This window comes from Octodon degus, unplaced genomic scaffold (genome assembly GCF_000260255.1).
Source record: "Octodon degus isolate 3935 unplaced genomic scaffold, OctDeg1.0 scaffold00002, whole genome shotgun sequence".
Classification (NCBI taxonomy): domain Eukaryota; kingdom Metazoa; phylum Chordata; class Mammalia; order Rodentia; family Octodontidae; genus Octodon; species Octodon degus.
In genome coordinates this window covers 36,661,907-36,686,795 of record NW_004524578.1, presented here as the reverse complement: position 1 = coordinate 36,686,795, position 24,889 = coordinate 36,661,907, and the positions used below count along the sequence as shown (strand labels likewise).

At 37.0% G+C, this 24,889-nt stretch overlaps 1 protein-coding gene across 4 annotated transcripts in view; it reads left to right on the top strand.

The window, feature by feature from the left end:
- The window catches only part of Spef2 (sperm flagellar 2), a 224,325-nt gene that overhangs the window by 68,857 nt on the left and 130,579 nt on the right, over positions 1-24,889 (top strand). For 2 of the 4 annotated variants that reach the window (XR_002820491.1, XM_023712033.1), the window contains exons 9-14: positions 3,636-3,804; positions 17,195-17,414; positions 18,077-18,228; positions 19,828-19,903; positions 20,364-20,431; positions 23,354-23,457. Coding sequence is in view for 3 of the 4 variants with exons in the window: in XM_023712033.1 (XP_023567801.1) it covers positions 3,636-3,804; positions 17,195-17,414; positions 18,077-18,228; positions 19,828-19,903; positions 20,364-20,431; positions 23,354-23,457 (789 nt within the window). In the remaining variant the exon portion in view is untranslated. The remainder of the gene's footprint in view (positions 1-3,635; positions 3,805-17,194; positions 17,415-18,076; positions 18,229-19,827; positions 19,904-20,363; positions 20,432-23,353; positions 23,458-24,889) is intronic. The other 2 variants (XM_023712034.1, XM_023712040.1) reach the window with 2 other exon arrangements.

Genomic DNA, 24,889 nt, shown 5'->3' with positions numbered 1-24,889 from the left:
CCACCAATGACACCCAGAAAGTAAAAAATAAACTTATAGATTTAAATCTTAACATAATATTTATGTTCCTAAAAATATCAATTAAGGGAGTTTGGGAGAGTATATTAAAAAACATAGTGCTGTACAAGAAATTCAACTCAAATGTAATGAATGATATAGGCAGATTAAGATAAAAAAGTGAAAAACACATATGCAAATGGTAGTACAATGACAGCAACAGTCTTTATATAAATAAAACATAACTTCAAAGCAAAGAAAATCATAAACAGAAAGCAACATTATGTAAGTATTAATACACAAAGAATATATCATTGCTCATTGTGTATTCATTGACCAATATAACTGCAAATATATAAAACAGAAACTGATACCAATGGAAAGATGGAATATCAATGGAAAGATCCACAGTCACAGATGGAGACTTCAACAACTAATAGAAAACAATAAAAAATGAGAATGTAGAAGAAATCAACACTACCAACACACTAAGGTCCAAGCAGCATAGTAGGACACTTAAACAACATCTGAGGATGTACATTCTTATATGGCTGCAGAAGTTCTGCTACGGCAGACCACATGGATCTGAGCCCATAGAACAAACCTTGACAAATTTACCAGAATGCAGATCAGACAGTGTTTTTTCTGACCAGAATGAAATGAAAACAGAAATCAGCAAAATGGAGATAGGGGAAAAAAGTTCTACCAGTAGGAAATTCAAAAACGCATTTCCAAATAATCATTGCATATACTCTATAGTTTTTAAAAATTAACAATTGGAGGACACCCGGTTAAAGCATATATGGATGTAAGTAGGCTACAGGATTCAAAGACAATGGGTAAAAACAAATGGCATAGCTAGGATTTTAAGACCAAGCTATTTACTTATTTATTTATTTACTTATTTATTTATTTTTGTGGAACCAAAGATTGAACTCAGACTCTTGTGCTTGCCAGGATAGTGCTTACTGAGCCATCTCCCCGGCCCCAAGACCAAGCTATTTAAAGAAAATATGTTTATCCTTTTAAAATTGTATTTATTTATTTATTTATTTAGGTACAGGGTCTCTCTTTGCAGTTTGAACTCACAGTGATCCTCCTGTCTCAACCTCCCCAGTGCTGGGATTGCAGGCATGCACCTCCATGCCCAGTTTCCTGCTGGCCCAGCATGCCTGCGGTTCTCTGGCCAGCACAGCATTTGGTACTGGGGATCAAAATCTAGACCTTGCTGGCCAGGCAGGAACTTATACCACCAACCTATCTCCCCAGCCCCTCCAAAAATGATTATTCAAAAAGGGAAAAATAAGGGCCAGGAATGTAGCTCAGTGGCTTAAGCATCTTCCTGGCAAGTGCAAAGTCCTGAGTTAAATCCCAGTACCACAAAAAATAAATAATTATAGAAATACAATTAAAAGGGAAAAATATTTCAAAAAATGAGAGTGTAGAAGAAATCAATACTACCTAAACAATAAGGTCCAATCATCTTGAAGAACCACTTGTTTGATATGACTGCATTTTGTCTTCATTTGCTTTATTTTGAATGAATAATTTCTTCACTAGACCAAGCTGATACAAGAAATAAGCTGATGGGATTTAGATAATTTGAGAGAATGGAAAAGCTAGTTCAAATGTTCACATCAATCTTAGCAATTTTAGTTATAACACCAAAGGCCTTCAGCCCAGGAGCCCACGCACAAGGTTTTCTTTTTTATATGTAAATGTTGCTTTATTTTTATTCCTACATGTTTACTCCACTCCCTCTGGCTCATGGCCACCTTCCCATTTGCAGTAGAAACGTCTTCCTGTTCTTACTCAGGAACCTCAGTGGGTTAGGAGGGGAGCAGCGAAGTCAGATTCCAGAGAAAAATGAGAATCCAAGGCAAGGACAAGGGGGCCAGGATCCTTCAGATGAAAGAAGCTATTTAAAAAGCATTCTTCTCTTTGGCATTTCAAGTTTCTATCTTCATATTCTTAAATGTGAGGGATTTAGAATCAAGATCATCTTTTTTTTTTTTTTTTTTCAAAATGTATGGAAGTCACAGAAGCCTAGAGCCTCTACAAATGTCATAGCAGAGTTGTGATTGAAAAGAAAATGTTTAAAAGCTATAAGGAGGAACGTAGGCCATTTTTAGACCTTACAGCCTTAGCAAGTGAGGGAGACAGGAAAGAGAGCCTGAATATGAAGGCAGTTCTTCAAGACCCCTCGCCACACAGTCGCGCAAGCAGGAAGATCGCTGGGTCTGGATCCGTCCCACAGTAGCCCTCTCTCACTTCCCAGGCCCTGAGGCTTCCAAGTCTGTTTTGTATCTGTGAATTTGTCAGTCGTATGGATCGCACGTTGACAGTATCATGCCACATTTGCCCTTCTGTCTTGGCGCTTCTCAGTAAGCATGCTGTCTTCAAAATGCAGCCACGGTGTAGCAAGTATTAGAATAAAATACCAATTTCAAACTTTAGGTGCACTTTTTTAAGAGATTCATTTGAATCTGATCAAGCTCTTTCTTTCTTTCTATTGTCTTCCTCCTGGACTGCTGGTCTCTCTGCTCTGGTTGCCTCTTAGGCACTCTTTAGGCCATAGTCTAGCTATCATTTCTTCAGAGATTTCCTAAAGAAAAAAAAAAAAAAAGAAGCTAATTTACGTCATTGTTTTGCCAGTTGTGTATCACAGAGAAAATACCCCAAACTCACAACATAAAGAAGTGGCTTATTTTTGTCTCACAGTTTCAAGCCATGGGCCTCACCATAGCTCCAAGACACAACAGGTAGGCAAAGGGACACAGCAGAGGAAGAGGCAGTCCACCCACGGCAGCCAGCAGGGAGCAAACATAGGAAGACCTGGGAGTGGAGCTGTACTTCGCCAGGCCACGGCCCCTGTGGACCTCCACCCAGGGTCTGTCTCCCACCCTCATATGCAGCTACTGAACACAGAGGATACATCTGTGGAAGAGTAGGGTGCGTCTGTATTTCAGTCACCTTCCAAAGACAAGAGACTTTAGGGGAACATTTCAGATATCAACCATGATGGGAAGACTGTTAGGTCTTCATTCTGTGTAATTCTCATTCAGTACTCTCATACTCTCACTCAGTTGTGCAATTACTTTTGGCTGCTCTTTTCTAGGACCTACTGCATGAGGTTAGAGACACGATTTGTTATTACATAACTAATAGCAGACAAGATGTCCAGAATTTAGGAGGTCTGAATGAACGTGACTTAAAGCCATTGGTTCCTCAGACTTTCCCATTAACTGTACTGCAACAGACATATATCTAAAATAAGGAGTACATTTAACAGATTGAGGTTCTCCAATCCCCAGTTTTGACATGAAATGACTTTGCAACCTTAGTACATAATTTAAATGTTCCACAATCGATGTTCTTTTATGCAAAATGCACAGACTGAATGCTTTTTAAGGACCCTTTATCATACTGTTAATTTAAATATTTTATGTAATTTGTAACAGAATAATATTTTTTTGGTTGTATGGCTCTTATACCTGTGATAATCTTTAAAAATATTTCAATCATTTCTAAGTCTAATGAAAGTGTTAATTATATAAATATTATAAAGACAAAGATTTAAAGTGCACGTTTGACTAAACATTGGCTTACCTATACTTGTTTATGCTTTTTTTCAATAGCCTGATTCCTCTTAAGATGATGCATGATTGGAAGGAACTGTTTTTTCATGGAAAACCCATATATGAACAAATTTCTCTTAAGGATATACCCGCTAAGCCCTCTGAGGAACATCTTCTAGAACTGGATAAAAGAGAATTGCTAGATAAAAAAGATTATGAAGATTATAAGGTACATACTCGTATGAAATAACTAAAGAGAAAACAACATAATAAATTATTTTTCTTTAGTACTAACTCTATGGTATTATTTTATTTCATTTCTATTATTGAAAATAGATACTTTTTGTTTGCATTTTTCCTTCAATTAACTTGTAAGTATAAACTATTAAATTTTAGATACCTAAACTATTCACAGCCTATTGTTTTTTGTCCCAATAAGATTAAAGAAAAATCTGGACAATATACACCTAAATACATTTTCTGGGAAGCACTACATTTCAGAGTTTTGTAAAGAAAAAGATGATCAACTCAATCATTTGCTGATAATTAGTAAATAAATGAATGTTGGATGCTAGAATGAATAAATGAAAAAATAACAGTAAAAGCATAAAGTAGCAGTAATAAAAATATTAAAAAATAAATTTGTGGTAAAAAATTTAGAAAAGATTATGGGATTATGAGAAACTAACTGTATACCACATTTTAATTGATTGGTTCCACATTTGTCCCTATGAAAATTACTGCTTATCTAGGGTTGACTATTACCTTATGGAACACAGGCAGATTTTTATTTCGGTCAAATGCATTTTTTTTTTTTTGGTGGAACCAGGGATTGAACTCAGATCCTTACGTTTGCCAGTCAAGCGCTTATCCTACTGAGCCATCTCTCCGGCCCCCAGATTTTTATTTCGTACAATAAAGCATACCTATTACAGCAACCTAAGGTTAACTGCCATATTGTAGAATGTTTTGAAAAGGAAAAACTATGTTAAAGTATTTCTTCTCACACTAAATTAAAAAGTCATTTTTAATTGAGAGACTAAAACACATTTATTTGATAGATTTTGCTGGTTCATAGGATATTTGTTTCTAAGTTGTTTCTTAAGAGCTTAATCTACTTTTGTTGTTCTCGTAAATCAAGAGACCTAGTAAGCTATATCTTATCAAAGATTTGTCTTTCTAACTACTTTTCTTGTTTGGGAAATTGTTACCACAGGAACATGAATGTCTTACCCACATCCTGAAGTGGCTGGTACATTTCTTTTACAAGAAATCATGAACTTTTGTTAGGAGTTTGTGAATGTCTAGCAATGTAACTTATTTTGTGTAGAACCTTCGCTGTTTTTCTAGAAATGAAAATTACCTTAGGATTTCTGGTATATATTTGCATGCTCTGCTCCTTTTAACTACATAATGGAAAATATGGCATATGTTAAAGTATTCTATTTTCAGTCTCAAATATAGGAGTTTATGCCCTCCACAAGCTTGAACTAAATATTCCTACATATAAACAAAGAGCTTTTACAAATGGGAAGGGGCCGAGAGATGCAAAGGCGAAGGGAACATCAAAAGAATTAAGATGTGTTATGCATATGCATAACTCTCCAAGGAGAATTTAATTTTATGTACTGCAAACAGGTACTAATAAAAATTCTTAAGAATTAAAAAAATATAAGCTATTTCAAGCTCAGTGTGTTATGCATACTTATAATCCCAGCACTCTGGGAGGCAGAGTCAGGAGGATCCATGGTTGAACCCAGTGTTGGCAATTTAATAACTTAGTCTCTGTTTTCTTTTCTTTTCTTTTTCATTTTTTTTTCCTGGTACCAGGAATCAAACTCAGGACTTTGGGCTTGCAGGGAGGCACGTAAGTCACTGAGCTATCTCCCCAGCCCAGTCGCTGTTCTAAAATACAAAATGAAAAAGTTCTGGGGCCACGGCTTAGTGTGAAGGCCTTGAGTTCAATTCCTAGTACTGCAAAATAAATTTGTGAAGTATATTTTGTTTTTCAAATAGTCTATAGCAAGGGACAGAAGGACAACACATCCTGGCTTGGCTAATAAAAGTAGTCCATTGTTATTATTGCTTAATCTGTTAAGGATTGTATCACTTCAAGTAAATGCATAAATTAAAAGTGAGTTTTCATAGTTTTTATTCCTCATGCATTACAGGAGCATCTAAACCAACCATCCCTACAGAACTGAGACCTTCCAATTTTTAGCTATTTCTCTTATGTCCTTTGGAGTGGGTTATCATGCTTCATATTTTAAAGTCCTACACCTATAAATTGCTATAAAAACAAATTTTGCCTATATACACATCATTTGTAGCTGTCATTAAGCTGAGTCTGTTTCTTATCATTATTTCCAACTCAGCATACAGTAAGTACCCTATTTATGAGATCACTGCATGTGAGGAAGTTCTGACCCAGAATGGTGGAACTAGAAATTTCACTCCTCTGCCTAAGACTGAGGTGGCAGCAACATCATAGAGCAGCTGGGCACCGTGGGATGATTCCCAGGCAACTGTCACAGGATGAGAGCCAGGAGTTATTTTATAGGGAGGGAGCAATAAAAGACTCTCAGAACCCCATGAACTGTGGACCACAGGCTCTGCCAGGAGGCCCACCCAGGTCCTCCAGCACGTTCAGTACCACAGCCTCACAGAGCAGCTGTTGTCTCTTAGTTATACAGTAGACTCCACCCAGTGAAACTCTCCAGGTCCTCAAATGCAGTTCCTTTCTGCAATTATTCCTAGCAACTGAGTCTTAGTCCATGACATATTTTTCATAAACTGCTTACAAGAAAGTACGTATTGGATAAATTTAAGAGTTGCAGACAGCCCTCTGTATCAGCAAGTTCCACATCTAAAGAGTTAACAAATAAAATATCAAAAAACCGTAAGTGCCTCTGTACTAAGCATGTGCCTTGTCTTCCTTCTCCAGTACAGCCAACAAGTACTTATTTAGACTTTGGATGACATTAGATAGTATAAACACAGTAATTTAGAGATGATTTAAGGTATATAGGAGGGTGTGTATAGGTTATATGCAAGTATTATGTCCATTTCTAGAGAGATGTGAGTATCCATGAGTTTTGCTATTCACAGACAGCCCGGGAACCATCGTTCATGAGCACTTAGAAGAGATTGTGATAAAAATTATACTACAAATTTTCTATTCATAAATTAAGCTTAGTTCAAGGATAGAAGTTTCTGACTGAGATTTTTCTTAAGTCTCTTCAGAGCTATACAGTGCATGGTCACAATCAAGCTGTGTATAGTTACGTACAATTCCTGTAATTTGAAAGAAGGATGCTTTGTTTCCAGCTCATCATACATGCTGTGTCATCTAGTTGGCCATATTAAACCTCAGCTGTTAGTAGTGTTTCAAAGTTCATGATCAGTTGAGTCTGTGAATTGTTGGATTACATTTTTCGATTCAAGGACTTTTAAGACATGTTTGTATGTTGTAGCTTAACAGCTGTACTCCTGGTGTTGTAGCACATGTATACTCACCCAACCCCAAATTTGTGTATACACTGACATTATTATCAGTCTTTTCCCCACTGAACAGGGATTTAAGATGATTATCTGTGTAATTTTTATCTTTCTCCCTGTTTGACCCAATGACTCTAGGCATCATCTTGTCCTCATTCTTCAACTTCAGCCTTTGGTATTGATCCACTGACTTTATAAACTCAATTTCTGACAGTAGACTCTTCTTTCCAGCATAGTTATTATCTTGTTCCCTGACATCTCAGTCACTGACTAAACATTATTTATTAATCAATTCCCTAATAGGAAGAATGTCTTCTTGAAGGCTGAGTCACTTGTGACATCAATAGACAACTGAATAAGGCATAGTGACACTAGATGAATAAAAATGGTCTACAGATAGATCACTAGTGTTTTTCATGTAAAAGATATACATTATTCCATTGAAAAGATATTAACCAGATTGTGATAATAAAATACCATAAACTTGTGGCTTAAGCAGCAGGGGCTTATTTCTCACAACTTTTCAGTAGAAATGTAACATGGAAGTGCTGATAACTTTGGACTGTCAATGAGAGCACTCCTTTAGGCTTGCACTTGACCACCTTCAGGCAAATCCTCACAGCTAGTGAGAGAGTAGGGTCTGATCTCCCTTGTAGCCTGAAAGCCAGACTGGCAGAAAGATGTAGTCAGAAATCTAAGCATACTCTGCCCTGGCTGGACACTGTCAGATTCATTCAGTAGGATCATTCCACTATTTAAAGGTGTTCTGAAGTCTTGAAACTGGATCCAATATAAGGCCATTCCATGACAACTCCTGGAGTCAGTCTGTATGCCAGCTAGTCACTCTGTCCTCTGTGTCTCATTAAAAGTACCTTTTACAGCTGCAGTATTTTCCACTGAAACCTAGCAATCATATACATACCATACAGTGTTTAGAAACACTATTGGAGGGCCGGGGAGATGGCTCAGTGGAAAAAGTGCTTCCCTGGCAAGCGCAAGGGCCTGATTTCAATCCCTGGTTCTGAAAAAAAAAAAAGAAAAAAGAAAAAAAGAAACACTATTGGAGCCTTCCAAGCCCTATGGGAAGTTGTACTCATGGTTAGGCAAGTTATAGAACCACCCTTTTTACTTTTCCTGATAATCCTGTGTAGTTGCCCTGAATTTCTAAATCTGAGTTTTAAATGCAGGCAGTACCTCCCAATTGTCTCAGGATTTTGAATAGTCAGAGAGAAAACCTGGGCAGAGAAAACAAAGAAAAGCAGCACTAAAAGTTGAAAAGATTAATTTTACTACTTCCCTCTGGGAAATTAATTTTCCTGAGTGCCAACTGTCCTGAGCATGGTAACAGGAACATTGTGACCTGACTCTCCATGCTACCCTATCAATAAATGTGCTTCTATAATAATTGGTTCCCTTCAGTTGGGAGACCAGAGCAGATCCAGGAGGCTGAATGCCAAGTCTTAAATTCTTAAACTGGAACCAAATGGCCAAGATAGTTTCTCAGAAGTAACTAGAAAGAGGAAGAGGTAGAAGTGGGATTTAGCCAATTTCTTAGATTACGTCAATGATCAAAACCATAACTGGCTGAGAAATGAAAGTGAAGCCTGCAGAAAATGAAAATGGAGCCTGCAGCGTAGAAGGAAGGCAGAAGTAGAACAGAACAAGACTGAAAATCGAAGACTTGGAATTGAAGAGTCTTTGGGCAATTGCCCAAACAGCTGAAACAAGTGCCGCTGATTTATACTATCTGCTAGTCATCCAGTACACGGAGGGGTCAAACTAATACAGGGCATCCAAGGCCAATACCTGGTGAAGAATATGCAATAAATCAGGTCACAGCTTCTTGTGTTAGCTACCTACAGGCTGTATTTCTCCTCAGGACCTGGATTCATCCCCAGTGCCTAGACTTTGGGGTGGGTCCAGCTGCTCTTCAGGTTAGACCTGACTTCTTTAGGGCATTGTGCACTTTTCTGGCATCTTAAGGTCTGCTGATTTGGATACTTGGCTAGTCTTAACCCTTGCCACTCATATCCAAATGTGATGGGTACTGACTTTCCAATCATGGACTCAAAAAATGTAATTACTACCATAGAGCTTTTGGTAATGTGCATATAGCCAATATTCCTAGAGGTTTTTTTTTTTTTTTTCCTTTTTTTTTTTCTTGAAGTGTTGTTACCTACCTGTTGGTAACATTAGGATATTTTCATGTGAACAAATGAGTTGTCTTCCACCTTTTTTCAGAGATAGAACTTTAAAAAACTGCAATAGAGTTGTTAACTTTTACACTTAACATGATATCAGGACATCTCTTTTCCTATTAATCCTTAGTACAACTTCTTAAGAAGTCACAGATTTACAAATTGGCTTTCATTAAATTTTAAGTGAGTTATTTTATTTATTTACTTACTTCTATAGCTAGGCATACAAAGGACTTCTTTAATAGAGACACTCTTAAAATAATATACCTTACCTTTTAGAGGGACTTCCTCTATTATCTGATTCCATTCATTGTTGAATTTCTTTAGGTTTTATCTATGAGGGTGATATTTATGATCTTGTCCTTTGAGGATTGGTTTGTGTCTGTGTATCTTATCCAGAGGATTAAGTCATCTATGTTCCTGATCAAAACTACTAAAATATACTACCTCATATTTAATCATTTATTCAGTTCACATATACTGAATCTATGTTTTGATTGATTGATAATTCAATTAATCATCGATTTAACAACCATTCAATATCCATTGAGTGCCTATTTGTTTTAGTTACTTTTCTTTTGGTGCTGAGAAAAAAAAATGCCTAATACCCAAAGTTAAAGGAGGAAAGGTTTATTTAGCTCATGCTTTATACCGGTTTCAGTCCATTATCGGCTCCTCTGAGGCAGGGTGGCCTGGCAGAGGAGAACAGTTCATGGAAGCCAGAAGCTTGCAAAACAGGGCCAGCCAAATAGCTCAGAGGATTAAAGCACCTGCAAGCAGGTGGAGAGGCAAGGGGTTCAGTCCTCTGGCCTGCCATGCTGGCCCCACCCCCAGGGTGCGCTGAAATGGCAATTGAGACTGGGTGTGATGGCATGTGCCTGTAATCCCAGCTCTTGGGAGTCTGTAAACAGGTGGGTCACTACAAGTCTGATCTTGTAGTGAGCCCCTAAACACCCTATAGACCCTTCCCTAAAATACAGAAGCTTGCAAAACAAAACAAGTGATTGTAACAGCATCCTTCTGCCCCTTTTGTGCAGGCTTCCAAGATTAGGGCAGTGCCAAGACAATCAGTAAACAGATTTAAGAATCAGACACCCTTAATCCCAGCATCACACACTCTGGATTCAACCACCTCTAAAAAAGCCTTATGATTACATGAGGCTTTGGAGAGACATCTAGACATGAACCATAACACTACTTGTGCCAGTACTGTTTTAAGTATTCTACATATAAAGTTGATTAATAGATTTCTCTTCCCCTTGTGCACAGTTTAGTCAGTTTGAGAGAAAGATGATTTCTTATAGTAGTGCTAACTATAGCTTAAAAGGGGACATTATGGGGCAACTCAAGAAGGCATGACACAGTCATTTCATGAATCACTTCATGAAACATTTTTCTGACATATGTTTGGTATACATTACATATTAAGTAACAAAATAGAATTAATTTTTAAATTTAATTTAATTAGTTCATGTATGCAGTATCACAATTATATTCATCATGGAGAATTGGTACATGTACATAACACATCTTAATTCTTTTTTAACCCCTTCCCCTACCCTCCTCTACCCTTCCCTCCACCTGTTCTTTTGCAAAAAAGTCTGTCTCCCTATTTTCTACTATCTTTTATTTTGCTGTGTAATTAATTCATATTTTAGATTTCTCAGGTAAGAAAAATCATGCAATATTTAAGTATATGGTCTCAAGGTGTACCCATTGTCCTACAAATGATTCATGCCCATCGTTCCTCATGGCACATAGTACTCTCTTGTATCATGTTTCCTTTATCCATTCATCTGTTGATGGAGATAAAGGCCATTCCCAAGATTTAGCCAATTTGAATTTCCCTGGTAAAATGTTTGAAAATTGCTGTCTTCAAAGGTAAAATTTAGGGCCAGTGAGATAGCTGAGCAGACTAAGTACCTGTTTAGACAAGTGCAAGGACCAGGGTTCCATCCTGGGCACCACATGCTGTGCTGGCCCTGTGCCCAGACTCACTAAGCTGGCCACTGAATCCCAACATGGTGCTCATGCCTGTAATCCCAGCACTGAGGAAGCTGAAAACAGGAGGATCACTATGAGTCCAAGCTATCCAGTGAGACTCTGTATCCAATACATTTTTTAAAAAGATAAAACTTAGTAATAATTGTGCTCAAATAGGAGCCAGGCAGCCAAAGGTGTGTTTATGTGGGTTCAAACTAATATAAGCAAGATAACCTGCAAGTCTCGACTCGTTAAAGGTTCATCATGATGAACATAAATGTAATTTACCGTGAATTTTGAGGGCTAGTAATGGATGCAATGACCCCTGATGCTGCTACTGCTACTACGTGAAGCCTTAGCTATATTTCAGGCATCACAGAACTTACCTCTTCATTGCTTTGGAGGGTGGTGTGCCAAGAAAAGGTAGCTGCAAAATGAAAACAGCTTAAATGTCTTCCTGTGACAGGTGTGGTGTAGTGGCTGTACTCTAAAAGTAGCACAGATTCATTCCGTGGAGCTACTACCTATAGAAAGTTTTGAAATCAGTTTATTAGAAGCTTCTGCCCCAAGTTCTTTAGCTGCTGTAGCACAATAGTCTTTTGGTGTGTTGTATCAAATGCGGATGCAAATATTGCATTTTTAGGAAAAACCCAGTGAGGTAGAAGATGTCAAAAAGAGTATTATGGCCTCTATCTTCCTCTTGTAAAGAAAAATGTACTTATGCTATCTTTCATTTTAGTAACTATATTGTGAGTTCCCATAACTCTGGAAAACTGGGAAGATCTGAAAGACACTAGTCCTAAGTTCCAGTGATCCGTAAAGACAAACACTGGGTCGTGTATATCTTCTTCCACTGGTACTACCACTCCATGAAAGTCAAATGTTGCTGCTAAATATCATTGATGTAACTCCACGTTGTTTGCTCATTGAATGTTATACAAGTGATGCTTGAGATTTCATGGATAGGTGAATATTTCCCAAGACTCAAATTCTGCTCATCCAAGTTGATCTAAGAAAACTACATCTCCTCCTTTAAATGGGTGGGTGAGAAAGGTCCATTTCCAACCTGGATGTTCAAGAGTGGCAAGAAATGTGTCATAACATGTAGGGATGTCTCAAGAATAATTATTGTGAATAAAAGAATGTTGAGAAAAACCATCCAATCCCCCCATATCCAGTCATTTGGGCAATGCTACAATCAAGAAAGGAACCTAAAGGACACATGGAAGACCTCTGGTTTGCTCTGAGTTTGCACTCAGCCTGTATTTATTTGCCTTCTTCCCAAGAAGATGCTATATGTAATTTCTCTTTATGGCTTATAGCAAGAATACCAGTAATGCTGACATATCAGAGCACAGAAAATCAAAAGGATATGGAAGACCGTGAGTAACCAGAATCAATGGTGTAGGTAACCATGGAGTTTCTACAATAACATATGAGGATACCTGTGAGTGCATTTGATTCTGGCTGGATAGAAAAGTGATTAGGTTCTCACAGTGTGTGAAAGTGGGAAGAACACTATGGGTTGAAGGATTTAGAAATAAGGTTCTGGAAAAGCCAGTGTAGATCCAGAAACAAAAACTATGTTAGTGAACTTTTGACCATGATCAGAAAGTGTTCACTGTTGTAATTTTATCATCTTGTTACCCAGGTTGGTGACTTAATGTCTTAGTGTGACCCTGTCTCAAAATAAGAGCTAAAAAGTAAGCCTGGATATGTATTTCATTGTGAGGGCCCTAAGCTAAATCTCCAGTGAGGATAAAGGCCTACTACAGGCACTACAAAATGTCAATAAAATATAACCATCTTAATAGTATTTCCCTATATGTCCTTGACATTTTACATAAATGTAGAAACATGTAGGCCATCCACACAGATAATATTTTAAGTATTTTGTTGAGAAATATTTTGTATTGTTCACTCTGGGTATTAGCCCTATTTTGTCAGTCTTTTTTAAAATTAATATAATTTTATTCAGTTTTAGCAAGGTTGTGTTCTCATGTTTAAAGCAATTTTTAAAGCTTCTGTAAATGCTTCTTCCATATTTTTAGTTTACTAGTATACGTGTGTAGTATATAATATTTATGTCCTTTTATGTTAGGTACATAACACATCTAAACTCCTTTTTAAACCCCTTCCTCTGCCTTTCCTCCCCATTGCACCCACCCCGTGATCCCATTCCTTTATATGTATTTTTTCAGTACATGCTGCTTACACTGTTTGTGGAGTTGGCACCTGTACCTGTGCATCTCCATTCTTGTATTTTATTCCTAATCCATTTCTCCTCCTAACATTTCTTGATTGCCTCCCCTTCAAGAACAATCTATCGCCCTGATTCCTATTGTCATCTATATTTTATATGATTCATTAGTCCTGAAACTAATGGTCAGATGTCTATTTATAACAACATTGAAAAGAAGTAAAAGATTATATACTTTTAATTATGTCTACCTGAATACTAAACATATTAAGTAAATATGTGTAGAAAGTTCTGGCTCTTTTAGACTAATGAATGAGTAAAGTCTCCTTAGCTCATTGTTGTTCAAATGCTCTGAATTTTCCACTTTTTTTCAGTTTGTCTCATCTCCTTTCCATTCCTCATACTGTTGTTCCTTTGAAGTGTTTACCTTGGCCTTTATCCTGGGCCTTTGCATAGAAGCATCATCCATACATGTAACGTGACTCTTCTCAAGCTGTCCCACCGAATCTTAAGCTGCTCGTGCCTGCAGGTCAGGCTTCAGTTCTTACCCTAAGCTCAACATTCTGTTCTCTTCACAATGCTCTGTTCCGTTGTGCTTGGAGACAGTCCACAGCTAATGAAGTCATATGGGAGGACTTTATTTTGATCCTTTTGTGATGGGTACCGCTGAATGTGATTTCTTACACTAGGAAGAAATGTGGATGCTGTCACCCTCCTGTTGGCACTGCTACATGCCTCCAGAAGTACCTAAGACTCAAGTGCTTCATATTCAGTGGTCATATAGGCTATTACCCAATCATTATTTCATTTAATCTGTACAGCAGTTCTGAGATATTATTACTGTAATGCTCCAAAGGCAAGAGGCTGACAGAAATACAGAGCAAGCGTGTAGTAAAATTGTATAGGAACCTTTGTCATCTGAATTCTGTCTAAGATTGCTTTCTTTAGAAAGGCTTCAGTGACTGCACAGCTGAAAATCATTATAACATTGGCAACTTCCACATCAGCTAGGCCTTGGGATTAGAGACTGGGGTTCAGTTTCTTTATTGGTCTAGTTTCAGATTGGTGGCTAGATTTCATAAAATAATTATCATTTGTCTAATTAAAAGTATAAATAATTTCACTGAATGAAAGCAAAAGCAAGGATAATGTATTAGAAATCAGTCGTTCAGTATTTAAATAAATTTCAACAATATAGATTATTATGCATAGAACTGCTACGAAAACAAGTCATTCAATTAAAACAATGCACTTTTAAAAAATAGATAATCACTGATGTTATTTTATCATCTTGTTACCCAGGTTGGTGACTTAGTGTCTTAGTATTTTATAGAAGTGATAATCAAATATAATTAAACTTACAGAATAATAAGTTCTATCTTTTTTTGCCAGGCAAGCACTTGTTCTACTGAGTTATCTCCCCGGCCCTTTTTTTTTAAATTTTTTTTTGTTTTGTTTCTTAATCACACATTGATCCAAATTATGCTAAGAAATTACTTTCAATACATAGCTTACTGAGATAATTTGTAAGCTGAATTTGCATTTTTTATTTAGAAATACATTGGATTTTTATATGTTTCTTATAAAAAATATAATATAATTTCTTTTTTATTTTTGTTTATGTATTTGGTGCTGGGTCTTACTATGAAGCTTGGACTCATAGTGATCTTCCTCTTTTCAGCCTCCCTAGCACTGTGATTACAGGCATGTGCCACCACACCCAGACTCAGTGGCGAGCTCAATGTGCCCAGCGATGGGGCTGGCATGGCATGGGGTACCAGGGATGTGCATGGGGTAAGCAGGCGCTTAGTCTGCTATGCTATCTTGCTGGCTCTATCATACATCTTCAAAATTTTACATATTAATGTGACATAGTAATAGCTTTTTAAATATTTAACTTTTGTTGCATTCATGAAATGACTGTCATTCGGTTATGGTGAAACAAAGTCAATATAGAATATAGGTTATGAATGCAGGCTTTGGAATTTGGCAGCCTGTATTACAGCTTAGCTTCTGGTGTGACTGTTTATGGTGATCTTCGTGGTACTCAAGGTTTTCTTTTACAAAACCAAGAAAATAGTAATAATGTTTATGCAAAAGTTTTAGGAGAATCATCTGCAATAACTTATGAGAACAACTATACATGATATATAGTGAATGTACAGTCAATGCCAATTAATACCTTTATTGATGTTTTGTATTAACATAATGCTGATTTTAAAAGCAGATGTAAGATTTTTGCAAAATATTTCCAACTGAGTTTTACTTACAGGGCTTTTGGGCTACTCTTTTGTCAGTTATTTTGGTTATATTTTTGTGCAAGAATAATATTAGTCTCACTGAATACACTGAGAGTTATTTTCCTTACATATTCTAGAAGACTTAGATTTAGAACAAAATCTAAATTTGTTTAATTAAGAAATGAAAGTTTCCTAATCATAGTTTTCTAGTAATTTTTCCACTTCTTTCATGGCTTTTATCTTTTTAAATGTTCCATTTAAAATAACCATAATCAATCATACATAAAATTTTCTTTACAATTTGTAGGTCTCCTTAAAAAAAACACTTGACACCTTCTTTCCTCTCCTGTTCGACACTGACGCTTATGCTTCTTCACTTTGAGGCTAAACTACAAGCACGTTCTTTATCATGAGTTATACGGGGAAGCGCGAAACATTTGTCAGTAAAAATATATAGGTTGCTCCACTCAATTTTCGTTTTTATACTTTCCTTCCTTAGTTTCTTTTAATTATTTTAAATTACACTTCTCTCCAATAAAAATACAAGGCTTTGCTTTCTATTTTGATTTTTACTTTTTGATTCAATCTAGACAAAACATTTTTGGCTAAAAAGTTGTGGAATTTCCAGGTTATTTGATCTAATCCCTTTTTTTTTTTCTTTTTCAGTACTGGAGATCGAACTCAGGACCTTGTACTTGCAAGGCAGGAACTTATGCCGCTGAGCTATCTCCATCGCCCTCTCATCCCATTTTTAAAATAAATCTGTTGCTCTAATGTTCTTTTCAGACTTTATAGTTTTAACTTCTTCTTTAAGAATTATTTTTGGGCGGGGGAGATAGCTCAGTAGAGTTCAATCCCCGGTACCGCAAAAAAAAAAAAAAAAAAAAAAAAAAAAAAAAAAGAATTATTTTTAAAGTAATGCTTCTGAATTTTAAATACTTATGTTTTTCATCTTTTGAAATTCAGTTTGTACTTTTATTACATGCAGGTTAGAGAAAATGATCTGTATAATTCTATTTATTTTGTTTTATTTTGTTTTGTTTTGACTCTTCCTCTAATTGTTTGATCATTTTAGCAAGAAAACTGAGAAAAATTGGAGTCAAACCTGTTAGATTTAAGACAGTCTTTTAGGTATGAAAATGATCTTTTCCTACTTTAAAATATTTTAAGTAAGTTTAGTACTTGCATAAGATAGCATGTGAACTACTAAATACTGTGCTTTCTGCTTGTTGATAATATTAATTTTAATCATCTCAGTGCTCAACCTAGATAAAGGTATGTCCTTAACTCAAGCTACCTACTTCTATAAACTAAACTTGCACTCTATTTTTATGTGGAAAGTTTATTTTCCACTCTTTAATGTTAAAGTATAATTTATGTCGTTACAAAATGAAATTGTATTTGCTATTATTTGAATTTCCTTTTAATATTTAAAGTTCTTTTTATGCCTAAGTTTCACTTTTAAGAATACATTTGTTTGTTAAATTGGCATTTTTGCAGAACATGGTTGGAGAATGGGCTGTACCAGAAGAAATGAGGGAGAACCTACCCCCCTCCAACAATTCCATACTGGGCCACGTACTCCACAGACTCATAGAAAAGTCTCTTCCTCCACAAGCTGAGCCAACCGAACCTGAGCTGCCCTCATCTGCTATTAGAGGATGCTTGCTGGGGAAAACGCTTAGTGGGAAAACTGTCACTCTGCAGACTTTACAAAGAGGTACAATTCCTTTTTTCTTTTCTTACTTCTTGTTTATTGGATTATATTTAGGCTGGCTAGTTGGAAATATTTATATCTACAGAAAGCATGCAAATGCTCTGCTGATTAAGAAATCTTGGTCTTCAAAACTTTATAATAGTAAAATCCTGTAACTATTGTCCAGTTCATAAGTATTTAGTCCTAAAAATTAGTTAGGTATTGATATGTGTCAACATGAATAATCTTGATGATATTATACTAAGCAGATATACAAGGTCACTTAATATATGTTTCTATTTATATGAAATATCCAGAACAAAGAGACATAAATCAAACACAAAGAGATAGAAATCAAATTACTGATTGCAAGGGGCATGACTAGGAGAATAAACAGTGAAAGTTTAATGAGTATGTGTTTCCTTCAGGGGGTGATGAAAAGTTCCTGGAAGAAGGCAGTGTGATGTTACACAGCATCGTGGATGTCTAAATACCACCGAGCTGCCATTCAAGTGCTTAACTTTATGCTGCATGAGTTTTACCACAATTTTTTAAAAAGCAGCTTAATCTAAAAGACAGTTCTAGGGACTTTGAAGATAGTTCTGCAGGGCTAAACAAGAACACAAGGAAATGGTCTGAACTTCCCAAACGAGAAGTTATTTATGAAATTATCTGTTTTACTTTAGAGTTTCCTATTCAGGTACTTTGTATTGACACTCTGGTCCAAGAGGCAATCCAGGCATTCCATGACAGTGAAAAAGTCAGCGGGGACCCAGCAATTCAGAAAGAAGGTGGAGAGGCTCCATCAAATCCTCATCTGGGCAGTAAAGGAACCCAGGCAAGTAGGAGTTTAGATTTCTTCTTTGCACCTATTATACAAGTGATACAAAACTGGATGGAACCCAGAAGATCTTCTTGACCAGAGCTTTTTCTAGTAAAGGATGAGGAGTACATATTTTAGATTTTTGTGGGCCAAAAGAAGAAATAGAAGACAGTGACTGGCTGATGAATGGCAGTGGCTGAAGGGACTGCACTGTGGGATTGGGAGGATAGCAGATATGTGTTTGAAGGAAACTCAACAGTGCGGTAGTGACACATACCTATTACTCAGCACTCTGGGAGTCTAAGGGCCAGGAAGTCTAGGGGCCCAGACAACACTCTGGGAAGTCTAGGGAATAAGTGCTTCCCTGCCAAGTGGAAGGGCCTGAGTTCAATCCCTAGTTCCGGGGGGGGGGGGAACTTCTGGGAGTCTAGGCCAGATCATAACTTAGAGCCCAACATGAGCCACAAGACCAGTGCTTTGCCTGCCCATGGTCAAGACAGGTACTAGAGCCCGAGAGGAAGGTACAAGGGTAGAGAGGTCACCTGGCTTGGTTTCCAGATTTACAGTGTTATGCTGCTTCAGTAGGAGCAATAGAAAAGATCTAGGAACCATATGAAAAGCCAGATTATATAAATTTTGCCCACAATGAACCCTGATACCCACAGGTAGATCTTAGGGTAGGGGGGTGCTTCTCTGTGTGGTCTATCTGCATTGTATTCCCATAATTTGCCTGTAGCACATTCCTATCTACATTGTATCTCATTAGTTCATGAAGACTGGGGGACTCAGAGAGGGAGAAAGAAAATTGTGGCCCCACTTGAGAACTGATAATCTAGTTTCATTATTTTACAGAGAGAACGAAGAACCTAAATGCAAATTGGTTTCATGAGCAAACCAATCAGGGTCAAAAAGTGTGCAGGTGTCTCCTCTGTTTTTGGGTTCCAGATTATAAATTCAATACACTTTTCCTTACCTTATACCATCTTTCCAATTTGAATAAATTAGCAGATAATCTAATCTACACCATGTGTATGGACTGCAAAATAAATACCATTTAATAAAAAAAAGAGCTAGGAGAAATTTTCTTTATTGTGGGGAATCTCTTCTTCCATGTTCTGAGGCTCTTCTGATATTAATCAATAGGGCAATAGATAGTATATTTTAAAAGATGTCTCTATGGTTATGACTGAGTCCTTTAGGATTGCTCTTTTTAAGATTATTTTCCATAAACTTTATATTTTTCTCAGGTTCCATTATATTTTATTAAAATAGCATTTACTATATTTTGCAATGAAATTGAAAGCTATTGGAAAACCTTATTTCACAGGTTATTGTGTATATCTGTAAGTTCAATAACCATCAAATTTTGTTTCTGAAAACCATCCCTTAGGACTGCAATGTCAACCCCTTTTAATACCATTAATATCTAGTGTCATTATATATCATTATCATCATCAAATTAGTTATAATAGTATATTCTTGAACTTTTATGTATAGAAGTAAAACAGAAAAGTAATAAAATATGAGAATGTTAAAATCAGTGTGTGTGTGTGTGTGCGTGTGTGTGTGTGTGTGTGTGTGTGTGTGTGTGTGTGTGTGTGTTTCTCCCTAAAGGACTCACACAGTGTATCTTCAGTTGCTCCAGTTTCGGGTGAACCATTACCAGAAACAGAAGGTGAGACCCCACCTAGTAAGTAAAATATTAAAAAGAGCCACCCATCATCTACATTGGAGAGACAAACAAATGAGCACTAAGCTCACACGTATGTGATCACAGTCGTACTTTCAGGGAAAAAGCAAGAGGGAAACTGTCTAGCTGTTTAGACAGTCATTTGACAGAGAGTACAAGACATCCATGGTCTAAAACCAAGGAAGGACAAAGATAAACAGTGTAACAAAAATATTTCCATTCTCCTTTCTATTCTTCTCTGTCAAATAATTTAAGATCCTGGATTCTCTATGGCTTGATGTTTTCCACTTTTTCAGTCCAGGATCTTAAATGCTGTGTCACAGTAGGAAATATTCCTCTGGGTGTTTAACAGAGATGAATCTGATAACCTGTATATCCAAAAGCCATGAACAGTCAAATCGGACAGGGACATTAGATGAAAACAGTTGAAGTTTGTGCTTACTACTTTTCTTATTATTAGGTACAAATACTAATAGAAAACCAAAATCTGAAGACGTCAAATCAAATGATAATGATAATTTTTCCAAAGTAAGTATCACAATCTTATTTTGGATACTAGTATATTAAAAAGTGTCATAATTTGTGCCTTTTTGGTATAGTATCAAATGGAGTGCAATAACTATGTCCTTTTGTATTTTAAATTAGATTTGATAGTAACATGTTATTTAATTTGAGTTTCTTTGGCATCCTTTCCAACCACACATATCACAGTGCACTGATACTAGAAATTTATATCAAAAACACTGCAGAAACTACAGAAACCCAGGGAAATTAAATAATAATCTCTTGGGCTGGGGAGATAGCTCAGCGGTCTAAGTGCCTGCCTGGCAAGCACAGGGACCCAGGTTCAATCCCCAGTACTACATGCTGTGCTGGCCAGAATGCTGTGCGGGCCACTGAAAGTGGTTGTGGTGGTGCATACCCGTAATCCCAGCACTATAGAGGCTGAGACAGGAGGATCACCATGAGTCCAAGCTGTGTACTGAGACCCTGTACCAAGTAAATAAATAAATATACAAATAATTTTTAAAATTAAAAAATAAATAATAACCTCTTCAGTAATCAATGGGTCACAGATGAAATTAAAGAAGAGATTAGACAAGCTGTCCAATCAAAAGATAAACCAGTATGACATACTAGAACCTATGGGGTGTAATGAATGTAGTCCTAAGAGGGAAGGTCATAGCAGTAAAGTTTATATTAGAAAATCAGTGGGCTCAAATAACCTAATGATGCACCTCAGAGTCCTAGGAAAGTAAGAACAAGCCAAGTACAAAGCCAGAATGAGGAAGGAAATTATAATGATCAGAGCAGATAGTCATAAAATTGAGACTCAAAAGCATAATACAAGGAATCAATGAGTTAGTTCTTTGAAAGATTAAATGGCATAGGAAAACACTAAGCCAACCTTACTCAAAAAAGGAGAGAAAAGACCCAAGTCCATGCAATATCTTACCACATAATTACACGTGTGAATTTAAATTTTAAAAAAATTATTTTTGTTTTTCCTTTATTAATTTATAACTAACTTCCTTTCATGCACTCTTTACCATTAAAGGAGTTTTCCAGAATTTATTCTGAGTCTTTTTGATGACACCACAATTTTTTTTGTTGTTGTTAATCTGTAAAGTATTTAAAACAATTCACTCAACCTTGCTTTTTTTGGGGGGATCAAACTCAGGACCTTGTGCTTGCCAAGCAAACACTTATGGTACTGAGCTATCTCTCCACCCCAGCCCTCAATCTTGATTCTTATGGAAACTATTATTTCAAAAAGTAATATTGCTTTACCATATATAAAAAATTATTTGTAATCAAATGAAATGTCCTGATTAATCAAATTAGGTTTCATTTACTTTACTTTTATTGTAGTTGATTATTATTATTATTATTTTTTTTTTTTGCGATACTGGGGATTGAACTCAGGACCTTGCACTTCCTAGGCAGGCTTTTATTCTACTGAGTTATCTCCCCTGCCCATCATCATCATCATTATTATTGTTGTTGTTGTTTAATCATGGAAAACAATTCTAAAATATTTTAAATTTCAAGCATGATTAAAGACAAAGAAATTGGAAGGCTACACACCAAGGTGTAAATGTAGTGACTGATAAGGAAGAAAATAAATTTAGAGAAAGCAATAAAGTGGTTTTTAAAAACAATTTTTACTCTGTGCATTTGAAATATAAATTAGAAGAAAGGCTGAGTTTATTTTCATGCTTATTGAATTACAAATACCCTATACTCCATATTCAATCCATCTCAAAGAGCACACTTTTATCTATGACCTATTTTATCTATGACCATTATCCTTGGTCTTAGTGAGTTCACATTCTATTAGAAGAACACAGACAATAAACCATAACTGAATGATATGGCATATTAGGTGGTAATAAGTGCCAGGAGGAAAGAAAACATGGAGAAGAATTTGGGATATTGGGAACATAGGTCCTGGGGAGGGGGAGAAGGAAGGCTTTTGTATTAAATAAAGTGTAGACCTCCTTCAGAAAGTGAGTTTCAGGGAAATTGAAAGAGGCAAGAGAATTACGTAACTGGGTCTAGACAGCATTGCAGGGGGCATCAGTATGTGAATACTGGGCAATAGCCATGAAGCCAGCTGCTGGGTAAGACAGTAGTAACTGATGAGGATAGAGAGCTGAAAAGAAGATAGGGGGATCCAATCAGTCAGGGTCTTACACGCCACTACTGTGGTACCTGAAACAAAACCAGGAGCTTTCAAAGAGTTTTGACTAGAGCTACAATCACAGGTGATGTAAATGCTCTAGTTTGCTGAGTTAACAGCAGACTCCAGGGAAACCGCTGTTCTAATGTTTTTCAATGGAATGTATTCTACTCACCCACCCATGAATAATAAATGATAAATGATGGATAAAACATTAAAGCTAATGATTTGCCAGCCAAATTAAGACAGAAAACTGAAAAGCAGTACACAAGAACCAGTGAAACTGAGGCAGAAAGTATCTGGAATTTGACCATTGACAAAATGGGAATAGAGCCGACAAGATAGTTCAGCAGACTAAGTGCCTGCTTTGGCAAGCGCAAGGACCACAGTTCAATCCTTGGTCCCGCATCCATGCCAACAATGCCCTCAGGGCATTAATTGGGTGAGGGCCTTGAGATTGTGGTTTTCTCCAGAGGGAACTACTTATGACATGAGTGGCTGAAACTCCTGCAGACAGCAGCATCTTCTTGAATTTATCAAAGATGAAGTTTTGAATGCAAGAGCTGCTGAAAATTAAACAGCAAGATGTTGGTGAAGAAGGAAACCTAGATAGAGCATCTAAAAATCTAATACGCCTCCATAATTATGCTAAATGTTCAGTGTCTTCTTCAGAGAGTAAGATTATTTAACTGTTTATCCCCTTCTAAACATTTGAAATCTGGCTTTTAAATTAGTTGGACTTTACCAGCCACTGTTTCTCTCCACAGCTCACAGTTCGTGCTCGGCTTGGTGCACAATCACAGAAGCTGCTGAAGAAGGGGAAGAGCATTCCAGACACTCTGCTAGTTAGCATCATAGTAAATGCTATTAAGTAGGTATTGCATGCCTCTTCTGTTCATCTAATATATTCTACATCACACAAAAGTATACCAAAGACAATATTAAAATATGGAGTTTGTTTTTAATATCTGGTAATATTTAAAATACAGTGAGGTAAAGGTAGATTCGTGTATGTAGCTTTGAGAGGCAATATTTGGCTTTCTCCTGTTTTCCACTTGTGACTCTTCTCACCCAGATGTGAATGCAGGACAGGTTCCATTACTTTTGGGGAAATTTAAGGAGAGTGGATAATGGTCCAGGGCAAAACAATGGAGAGAAAGAGGTGCTGACTGAATATTCAGAGGCCACTGCAATTTCTCATCCTGTGTTTCAGAAAGAGAAGTCATGAGCTGGGATCCAGAGGGTGAGCAGCACTGGGACAGGAAGGTCAATGGGAGCATAGGCAGGAAGTGACAAACGTGCATACCATGGAGATGACACGTGATAGGCAACAGAGACAAAAATCAAAGAAACTGTCATTTTGTAACCTTTCTGTCCTCTTCTTGAAAGAGGAAACATCTTTAGCCTTCCTTGTTAAAATGGAAAGGGAAGAGATTAACAGCAGCTTTTAACAGCCCAGCTGATCCATATGGTGAAGAGGTGACACCAAGTAGGATAGAGTGTGAAAGCATTCAGAGGGTCCCTGTGAGAGTGGTGAAGAGTTCACAGCAAGTAAGAAAACAGTGTAAGTTAGCTGCGCCATAGGCACCCATCAAGACAGATGAGAAAGCAGGTCAGAGAGAGCTTCGCTTATGTTTCTGGAGTAGGCCCCTCCTTAGTATGTTCTTTAAAGAGTATATTTAATATTTAAGTTGCTTCGCAGCTATGACATATGTAAGAACTGGACTAAGGCATTGCTGACCTTTAGAGCTGGAAGACACTTCGTTCTAATAGTTGTGACAATTTTTTTAGAACTGATACACTGTAATGCATGTGTCAGCCATGAAATTCTTTCCTTATGGGTAAAATTGGCCTGAGAAGAATTAAACATGGAGCAGACCTTCACTTCAGTTTCAGTGAAGCTGTATGATCTACAGCCACATCAGAACTGTATTATCCTGTCATCACCATGATCCCCATAACCCTGAAGCCACCTCCAAGGGAGTGTCACTAGATTAAAATTCTTTGAACTAATCCAGTGAGGAGAGGGACACAAGATATTCCAGTTAGGAACCTGGCTGATGGGATAGCCAGAGCCAAAGTCCAAGTGTCCTAAGTTCCCAACACCCAGTTCCTCATTGTTACTGAACTAGTGACTAGTGAAGGTCTGACTAGTCTCTGTCTCTGTCCCTCTGTCTCTCTGTCTCTGTCTGTCTTTGTCTCTCTGTCTTTGTCTCTCTGTCAGTCTCTCTCTTCCTCTCTGTCTCTGTCTCTGTCTCTGTCTGTGTCTGTCTCTCTCTGTGTGTCTCTGTCTCTCTGTCTCT